At 35.2% G+C, this 10,724-nt stretch overlaps 1 protein-coding gene across 1 annotated transcript; it reads right to left on the reverse strand.

Moving 5' to 3' along the window:
* Positions 1-9,466: 9,466 nt before the first annotated feature.
* LOC126765353 (tigger transposable element-derived protein 6-like) lies at positions 9,467-10,486 on the reverse strand. The gene is made up of 2 exons (XM_050483078.1): positions 9,766-10,486; positions 9,467-9,702 (listed from the first exon to the last, which is right to left on the reverse strand). Exons 1-2 carry the CDS (start codon positions 10,133-10,135, stop codon positions 9,476-9,478), a joined length of 597 nt encoding a protein of 198 aa, XP_050339035.1. The 5' UTR covers positions 10,136-10,486; the 3' UTR covers positions 9,467-9,475.
* Between the last annotated feature and the right edge of the window lie 238 nt (positions 10,487-10,724).

Raw genomic sequence — 10,724 nt, forward strand, 5'->3', positions numbered from 1 at the left:
ATATTGGATTCTCGATAGTAATGGCTTGCGCTGGTCTTGCTTAAAATGCAGACCAACAGAAATTTAATTGTTTAAAGTTTTTAAGCAGGCGCGCAATGGTTTCAAGGAGATTGGTCGTGAGCTTGAAACCCTTACTAAAAAATTTAGGCATTATGAAACGTTGTTTCAATCATTTCAATGCCTAAATGTGCAGGAAAAAAATCCAAAACTTTCATCTAATCGTAAACGTCCGTCTGATATACCACTGTATCTTCCTTAAAAATAATGCCCCCACCTACTATCACGACCTCATCAATCTTTCATCCCCTTGTCCTCAAGGAGAAAAGGTTCCGTCTGCTCAGGACACAGACAAAACTCTTACTGAACACGGTAAGCGGAAAACTTCTCAAGATCCGCCTCCAAACACCTCCAAGTCAGCTAATAAAAACTTAGTGGTAATACCGCGGAAAAAGTCAATTTTTATCTCGAGACTTGCTGCGGATACCACAGTCGATGATATAAAAAGTTATATCTCGTCGAAATTAAAAACGGTAGATACTGACATCCGTAAATTTAATTTCAAATACAACAGAGATATTTCGTCGTTTAAGATCGACGTATCCGCTGACAATTTTCAATTGATACTTGACAAGTCATTCTGGCCATCTGGGGTCTTTGTGCGCGAATTCGAGCACAAACGTGATAAGCCCCCTGCAGTTATCACTAAAATGCCAAGAAATCCCGTAGATACAAAAAACTAATTCACAATAATTCGCTGATTATTTATTATCAAAATGTTAGAGGGCTTAATACAAAACTTACTGATTTGTATTTAAATAGCACTCATTGTAACTTAAAAATCATTGCTTTCACAAAAACTTGGCTAAAGCCCCACATTTTTGATAATGAAATATTCAACAGCGAATTCGAAATCTTTAGATATGACCGGCTGAACAGAAAAGGAGGTGGTGTCTTGTTTGCTGTTCATTCTTCAATTCCATCTGAAGAAGTCAATGTTCCAGCAGACTTCATAGAATTTAAGTGCATTCGTATTTGCGCTAATGGCCATATCTACTTAACTTTATCTTATATACCGCCTCACTCTGACATATCTGTATATACGCAGCATGCTTCATTAATAAATAATGTTTTCTCAATGGCTAATAATACTGATCGTATCATGGAAATCTATTGATGATTACACCATTCCTATTAGTACTCGCTAATGTTATAACGAGTTCTTAGATGAAATGTTGGAGTTGGGCCTTAACCAAATTAATTTAATTTCAAACGGCATATCTGTATATACGCAGCATGCTTCATTAATAAATAATGTTTTCTCAATGGCTAATATACTGATCGTATCATGGAAATCTATTGATGATTACAACATTCCTATTAGTACTCGCTTATGTTATAACGAGTTCTTAGATGAAATGTTGGAGTTGGGCCTTAACCAAATTAATTTAATTTCAAACGAGTTTGGTAAGTTCTTAGATCTAGTTTATGTTGATAACGCTTCAATGTTCTCTGTTGTCCGATGTGATTTTTGGTTCGACCAGAGGACTCTTATCATCCTGCTTTGGAAATTAACATCGAAATCATAGCCAACTTTGCTTATAATAATACACAAGAACTTTGTTTTCGGTTCAACTTTGCGAAAGCTAATTTTAAAAAGATTAATTACGAACTTTCTAAAGTAACTTGGTCAGATTACAGTGGCAATATTGAATTTAGTGCTTCCCACTTTAATGAAACTATTTTAAATTTATTTGAAAAATATTGCCCGAAGTGTGTTGTTACTCAAAAACTGAGGTCTACTTTATGTTTTTCGAAAGAATTATGTAAATTAAAAAATAAAAAATCTCGTGCTTTTAAACTTTTTAAAAAAACTGGTTTAGTTGCTGACTATTCAAAATATTCTAAATTACCGTCGACAATTTGCTGAACTTAACAAAATATGTTATAATAATTATATAAATAAAATAAAAAATAATATTATACGTAATCCAAAATTGTTCTATGGTTTCGCCAACTCCAAACGCAGGATTTCTAATTTTTCGTACGCTATGAAATATAAGTCTAGTATGTCTAGTGACAATCACACCATTTCTAATATGTTCGCTGAATTCTTTAGGTCCAATTACTCTCCAAAATCTCCAAAAAATGTTCCGCATCAGCACAAGTTATGTCCGATTGCTGTCATTAATGCACCTACCATTTCCGAAGCAGACGTCTTATATCAGTTAAATATGTTAGAAGAATCATACAATTATGGCTCAGGTATGATTCCCTCATGCTTTCTTAAGAAATGTGCCAAATATATATACATATGTACCAACCCCTAACAAAACTATTTAATTCATCCCTTATGCAAGGCTTATTTCCATCCGTATGGAAAAAGTCATATATAATTCCTTTACATAAGAGTGGATTTAGGTCATCTATTGAAATCTATAGGGGAATAGCAAAGTTGTCTGCAATAACTAAACTTTTTGAAGCAATTATAACAGACGACATAACCTTCCGGATCTCTCCACTAATTTCTTGTTCTCAGCACGGTTTTCGTAAAGGGAAATCTACAAAAACTAACTTGCTTGAACTTGTATCACATATATCAACGGGCTTTAGGGAGAATAGGAATACTGATGTTATATACACAGATTTTAGTAAAGCTTTTGATAAAGTAAGCCATTCAATTCTTTTGAATAAAATTGATCCTCTTGGTTTTCAACCAATATTTCTAAAATGGGTTGCTTCTTATCTTAGTAATAAAATTCAACAAGTCATATTTAACGATACTTTTTCTGACATAATCAATGTTCCTTCATGCGTTCCTCAAGGTATCCATCTTGGTCCAATTCTGTTCTTGTTATTTATTAATGACATATCATCTGTTGTTAAGTTTTCAAAAGTCTTATTATATGCTGATGATGTAAAACTTTTTAAAACGCATACTTCAAACAGCGAAAGATGCCAGTTGCAAACAGACTTAAACAACCTAGTTTCTTGATGTGTTAGAAATGACATGCCATTGAACCTTAGAAAATGCAAAACGATGTGCTTTTCACGTAGAGCTGCAGACCCTACTTCATACGAAATACAAAACTTTAAGTTGGAGCAAGTCTGCAGTTTTGTTGATCTGGGAGTAACTATGGACCCCAAACTAAATTTTAACCTTCACGCATCTTCCACGGTTTTTAAAGCTAAAGGCGTTCTAAGGTTTGTTAAACGTTGGTCTAAAGAATTTAGAGATTCGCTTACCACAAAAATTCTTTTTACATCTCTGGTGAGCCCTATATTGGAGAATGCTCCTATGGTTTGGAACCCTAAATACCAAGTCCATTCGGATAAGTTAGAGTCCGTTCAAAAACAATTTTTACTTTTTGCCCTAAATTATTTGCATTGGGATTCCAGTTTAAATCTTCCCCCTTACACTAACCGTTTAAAACTTATAAATTTCCCGACACTCGCTAGTTGTAGGGAGATGCTTGGTATAATATTTCTTGTAAAACTCATGAATGGGTCAGACTGTAGCCCATCTCTTTTATCTGATATTAATTACGTTCCCGCTCGCTCTATCAGGCAGCTTAGACCCCTACTTTTAAAATTTTCTAGAACAAATTTTGAGTTAAACGAACCATTCCGCCGTATATGTCCTGATTTCAATTCTCATTCCAGCACATTTGATCTAAAAGACTCACTCTTTACCATTAAAAAAATTGTTTTATCTACTCTTAACAAGTAACATTTAAAAATAATAAACTTTAATCTAATTCTTAATTTTGGCTGTTGAAATATTTGTTTCTGTAGCTGAGCAGCTTAAGATCGCAACGCTTAAAACTCTCTTGCCTTTTATGACTCGGCTAATTCCGCCCGTTCGCGGATTGCGCCCCTCGCGTCGGTTGGCCGGGACGAGGGTAATCGTTGGGTCTTATTATAAAGTGGTGCCGTGGCACCAAAATACATACATACAAAAAGAGCAATAAAATAATAGCGCATAAAATGGTTTTCGCAACGATTTGCTTGCCTGTGATAAACTTTTCTTCTTTCGGTTTTCACGGTTCGGTAAGGGTGACAAAAACAAATTACACAAAAAGAAGTTTTAGAGCTAATTATCGAAAGGATTAAAATAAAAACGTATCATATAGGTACATATACATACATATATGAATATTTAAACGGATATATAATCAGTAAAGTGAAAGAGTGCAGTGATACCAGAACAAAAAAGAATCGCAGGTGAAATAAAAAATAATAATAATATCAACAACCAGTAAAAAAGTACACATGCATATACAGTTGACCAATAAGGTTTACATACACCTAGTTCTATTCAATTACGACACGTTTATTTGTTATAAAATTAATAAATTTTGTGGTCGAAAATATCGAATTTTATCAAAATAAGGCCAAAAAACTGGATCATGGACTTAGTGGGTCAAAATATCCGGAAATAATACTAGGCAATAAAGCGACAAAATGTAGGCCAAAAACCGTTAAAACTATTGTAATTACTTTTGATTTATATAAATAATCATTAGTGTACGTAAACTTTATTGATATAAATTATGCCCATTTTAAGCTAAGTGCTAGTGCTAAATTCTTACCCATATACATACCTAAGCTTATGGTAGCAAAAGAAAAAGGAAATTATCGTGAATAAATAAATGCAAAGTGTGAGTGATCATACCTACAACCTAAAATAAATAAAAAAATAATATAAGTAGCATACAAGTAAGGAAGGGGTAAGTTCGGGTGCAACCGAACATACGAGGCTGCTATATATATTCTGGCCTAGGGCAACACTAAGTGTTGCCAGGTGCAATCTGACATTTCCATGGGAAAGTTTGACATTTTTTAGCATAACATCACTCAGAACGTTTTGTCATTTAATCGTGAATTGTTTTATTCACAGGGAATTAAAAAATTCATCTTGGCCAAAAAATGGCATTAACTCGTGAACATTTTCGTGCGATCATTTTTCACAACTTTGGACGTGGATTATCACGACAAGAGTGCATCGATGAACTAAAATCTTTGTATGGCTATGAAGCACCATCCTATAGCACTGTGAAAAACTGGTACAACGAATTCAATCGTTGCCGACGCTCGCTCAAATTCGTGAAGGTCGTCCAAAAACAACCGTTGTGCCAGAAAACATCGATGCCGTACGTGAACTGATAATGCAAGACCGTCATGTAACATATGTACCTTCAGTTAGAGGCATGCCTATGCATTTCTCCCACCAGCATACATTCGATATTGCATGAACACCTGGCCGTAAAACAGGTTTGTTCTCGTTTAATCCCGCACAATTTGACAATCGCTCAAAAAAGGCTCGTGTGGATTGGTGTAAAGAAATGCTGAAAAAATACGATCGCGGTGCTTCAAAAGACGTTTATAAGATCGTCACAGGTGACGAATCATGGATCTATGCGTATGAGCCCGAAACAAAACAGCAATCGACAAAAAAAAATATAAAAAAAAACATTTTCGTTGATAAATACGCCTATTTACATTATTAGGCCAGAAATATATATAGCAACCTACGTATTATACCCTTGTAACTTGCAAGACTACATACTTGTAGACATACATATACATATAACTCCCATACTGACAAACGCATACGGTTTGTTAGAAAAACGAAAACCATTATATGTAGTATATGGCAGTTGGAGTCGTGTCGATCAGATTTTATCTATTTTTCCCAATACCACATACTATTAACATGCCACATACTAAAACACTTATCATATAGAGTAAAGTCAGCCGGATGCTCGAAAATCCTGATATTAGTTGGGGGGGTAAGTCAAGTTTTCTCTCAAATGTATCTATGAATTTAAGGCACAAAGATTCACTGTTATGAGTAAAACACGCTCTATAAGTTTTATTGAGATAACTCAAATATTTGCTGATATATTTAGCATAAAGTCACCTGGAAGTTCGAAAATTTTTATATTAGGTATATGGGGGCTCAGCGAAGGATTGACCTGATTCAAACCATTTTTAACATACAGAAATACTATTGTCAGAGAAGTACTATCTCTGAATTTCAGAATTTCAGTTATATAGGTATCTCACACGTAGACATACAGAGCATACACTAAAGGCATTATTCGTATAAAGTATAAGCCCGTTATATTAATTGCTTCTTGGTTTGTGTACTGGAAAGTAAAATAATCATGTGGATTTTAAATTGTGCTATGGGAAGTAGGCGTGGTTATGCCTACTCACTTTTACAATGTAACATAGGAATATGAAAAACAGTGCCACATACCAAATTTTGTCGAAATCGGTCAGTCGGGTGCCGAGATATGGGATTTCACCAAAAGTATGGGGTGCCACGCCCATTCGTGCTGAGCTAATTTCGTAGTTGTAGCTTTGGTGGCTTAGGCGATTTATACATTAAACTTATTAGAGGGCGAGGCCACGCCTACTTTTTCAAAAATCCCACAGGTACCCCTGGCTACTGCGATCTCCTGTGCTAAATATGAGTTTTATATCTTAAATTAGTGCTTAGTTATGGCACTTTATAGGTTTACGGTTAATGGCGATTTGTGGGCGTGGCATTGGTCCGATCTATCTCGATTAGTTTAGGTGAACAAAACTATAATACTCTGTAGCAACTGGTAGCAAGAGTATACAAATTATGATAGAAAAGAAAATGTGTCAAGTGCGCGAAGTGATTATTTATGTTCAACTAATTAGTGCGGTAGAGTGGTGTACCTAAATAAAATGTAACCAATCCGTTCTTGCCATCAGGCCACTGCTATAATCACTTTGCTGCCATCACTCCGCTGCTGCCATTATTCAGCTTGTGCCATCACGCCACTGCTGTATCCAGCCGCTGCTGCCACCACGCCACTGCTGGTATTAAACCATTTCTGTCATCACAAAACAAATTGGATACATTAATTTTTTGGCTCTCCCTTCTTCACTTGATTCACATTGTTATACTCTCGCAACAAAGTTGCTAAGGAGAGAATTATATCTAGTTTTGTTCACATAACGGTTGTTTGTAAGTCCTAAAACTAAAAGAGTCAGATATAGGGTTATATATACCAAAGTGATCAGGGTGACGAGTAGAGTTGAAATCCGGATGTCTGTCTGTCCGTCCGTCCGTCCGTGCAAGCTGTAACTTGAGTAAAAATACACGTATTTCTTGGCTCCATAAGAAGGTTAAGTTCGAAGATGGGCAAAATCGGTCCACTGCCACGCCCACAAAATGGCGGAAACCGAAAACCTATAAAGTGTCATAACTAAGGTATAAAGAAAGATATTGAAATGAAATTTGGCAGAAAGGATCGCATTAGGGAGGGGCATATTTGAAAGTAATTTTTTTTGGAAAAATGGGCGTGGCCCCGCCCCCTACTAAGTTTTTTATACATATCTCGGAAACTACTATAGCTATGTCAACCAAACTCTACACAGTCGTTTTCTTCAGGCATTTCCATATTCAGTTCAAACATGGAAGAAATCGGATAATAACCACGCCCACCTCCCATACAAAGGTTATGTTGAAAATCACTAAAAGTGCGTTAACCGACTAACAAAAAACGTCAGAAACACTAAAGTTTACGGAAGAAATGGCAGAAGGAAGCAGCACCAAGGCTTTTTTTTTAATTTAAAATGGGCGTGGCCTCGCCCACTTATGGACCAAAAACCATATCTCAGGAACTACTCGACCGATTTCAATAAAATTCGGTATATAATATTTTCTTAACAACTTGATGACATGTACGAAATATGGGTGAAATCAGTTCACAAACACGCCTTCTTCCAATATAACGCTATTTTGAATTCCATCTGATGCCTTCCCTTTATAATATATAAGGACTGTCCCGTAAAAAATTGACCCCTTTATTCCTTAAGATTATGACGTAACTGTTTATGGCATTAGTTTCAATGGGGACTTGTTTTTTTCTCTATAATTTGACGATTAACAAAATATATAACATTTGGTGTCAACACTTCAAACTATTAAGATGTCTAGCAATCAAGAAAAAGTGCGCGAATTGGTTTTGTCCACTTACCTGGAAAATCCAGAATTAAAATATTCAGTTATAGCTAAAAAACTGGAGCATCAGAAAGTACTGTTAAAAGGGTTGTTTCGAATTACAAAAAGGGTGTACTTACTATACGAAAAAAAGGTTCAGGTAGAAAAGCAGGTGCAGAAGGAAATTTGGCAAAAAGAGTGAAGGAAGTTTTTAAGCAGAATCCCAACACTTCAGTACGAGATGTTGCTGTTAAAGCAGGTACCTTTAAAAGTACTGTACAAAGGATAAAGAGTGATAGTAAGCTAAAGACATATAGAGTTCAAAGAGTGCCAGATCGTTCCGATGAAAAGCAATTGGCTGCTCAAAAACGAGCTCGAAATTTGTATGAAGGATACCTAACAAAATTTGACTGTTGCGTGATGGACGACGAAACCTACGTTAAGGCAGATTTCAAACAGTTACCGGGGCAAGAATATTATACCTGTATGAAGAAGGGGCAAGTACAGAGAAAATTTAAGGAAAAGAAAATTACCAAATTTCCCAAGCAGTATATGGTTTGGCAAGCGATATGTACTTGCGGTTTGAGAAGCAGTTTTTTTGTAACACAGGGCACAATCAATTCAAAAATTTATATTAGCGAATGCCTTCAAAAACGTCTTTTGCCATTTATTCGCGAACATGAGGATACTGTAATGTTCTGGCCTGATTTAGCAACCTCTCACTATTCTACAGCTACCATGGAGTGGTATGAAGGCAATGATGTCAATATTGTTCCAAGAAAAGCGAATCCACCTAATTGCCCAGAGCTTCGACCTATTGAGAGATATTGGGCTCTAATGAAATCGAATCTCCGGAAGAGTAAAGGTACTGCAAAAAATTTACAAGATTTTAGAAATAAGTGGCGAAGGTTGTACGGTACTATCGATGAAAACACTGTACAAAACATAATGAAGGGCCTTAAGAAAAAAGTAAGAAATTTTTACAGAAAATAAAAATTTGTTAAATGTAATTTATAATTTGTAATCTCTATAGTACTCATTAATAAGAAATAAAACAAGACTTTGAAAAAATTCTTTGCTTTTCTTGTTATTAATGAAAAACGAAGGGTCAATTTTTTACGGGACAGTCCTTACATTAGGAACCAATGATGATAGCGGAATAAAACTTTACACAAATACGGTAGTTGAAAAATATTTAAATGACCGATAATGAAATCTCGATTATCACTTTATCATGCGAGAGTATAAAATGTTCGGTGACACCCGAACTTAGCGCTTCCTTACTTGGTTTTTATTAATATTGTACATACAGTGGAACTTCCCTAACTCGAATGTCCAAGGGACAGAAAGTAGAGTTCGAGTTACGGAAAATTCGAATTAAGGAAAATACACTAAGTTGAGTTCAAATTTATTTACATATGTATTTATTACATGTTTATTTAAAAAGACAGTTTGTAATACATATGTAGTATATAAATAAATGTATATAAATTCTTATTGGAAAAAAATGGTAATTTTTTTTTGTTTAAATACGGACCATTTCTCTTTCTCTATAAAATGTTCCACTACATTTATTGACGCATGTACTGCATTTGGAACATTTTCTTTTGACGAAGTAAAATTTCTTAGGGTCTGGATAGCAGAATACGCTTGATTAAATGTGGGTATAGTTTCAGTTGTTGTTTCAACCTCGCTTTCACTAGAGACTTCCTCCTCTAAGTCTGAAACAATAGATTATTTATGTTGAACAATGCTACATTTTACAAATTTTACTTTAGACTTACCTTTTCCAGAAGGAACTAGATTTTCCATGACGCTATCTAAAATGTCTTCATCTGTTGGGAATCCCATTGTTTGCACACCATCGTCAATATCGACGTAATCATCAAAAGACACATTATCGGTTCCCATTGCCGTTCGATATGTGGTCCAAATTTGTTTCAATTCAGACAATGGAAGATCGTCTTCTTCATCCCAGTCATCCGTAGTAGCATTTTGCATTAACTCACCTTTAGCAAAACCAGCCTTTCTAAAACAATTGCTGATTGTTTGTGGTTTTACACCCAAATTCCAGGTTTTGTTTAGATCCCTGATTGCATCAAGTAACGACACAGTCGTAGGAGTTGGTTCTTCCATATGGGCCAAAACTTTCATCACAATTCATTTTCTATAATGTTGCTTGAGATTTTGAATAATCCCTTGGTCCATTGGTTGTAGAACAGACGTCAAATTAGGAGGAAAATATTGAAGTTTAATGTTTTTTAAATTTGCTTGTACATTTTTAGGATGTGCGGGACAATTGTCAACGAACAGTAGTATTTTCCTATTTTGGGCAACAAAGACTTTATCTAGATTTTTTAGCCACTTATCATAAATTTCACTTGTCATCCACGCTTTTTTGTTGTACTCATAGTCCACATCAAGTGATTTTATACCCTTAAAACAACGTGGGTTTTTTGACTTGCCGATAACTAGCAATTTCAACTTTTCTGAACCACTCATATTGCTTGCAACCAAAACGGTAATTCTTTCCTTGCTGTTTTTGCCACCAAAGCATTTTTGACCTTCAAAGGCTAATGTTTTATTGGGTAAACATTTAAAAAAATGCCCGTTTCATCTGCTTTAAAAATATCGTTTTCGTGGTATTGTCTGATTAAATCTGGCAAAACGTTTTTTCCAATCTTCACTTGACTGTAAATCGGCTGAAGCACTTTCTCCACAAATCGACATTTGTGCGATCTTA

Source organism: Bactrocera neohumeralis, unplaced genomic scaffold (genome assembly GCF_024586455.1).
Source record: "Bactrocera neohumeralis isolate Rockhampton unplaced genomic scaffold, APGP_CSIRO_Bneo_wtdbg2-racon-allhic-juicebox.fasta_v2 cluster10, whole genome shotgun sequence".
Lineage (NCBI taxonomy): Eukaryota > Metazoa > Arthropoda > Insecta > Diptera > Tephritidae > Bactrocera > Bactrocera neohumeralis.

Bases quoted from the DNA above. Each gene is read 5' to 3' on its own strand.
- LOC126765353 (XM_050483078.1), bottom strand. From the start codon at position 10,135: ATGAAAGTTTTGGCCCATATGGAAGAACCAACTCCTACGACTGTGTCG. The intron at 9,703-9,765 runs GTAAGTCTAAAG...CTATTGTTTCAG, and splicing joins TCTAGTTCCTTCTGGAAAAG to ACTTAGAGGAGGAAGTCTCT.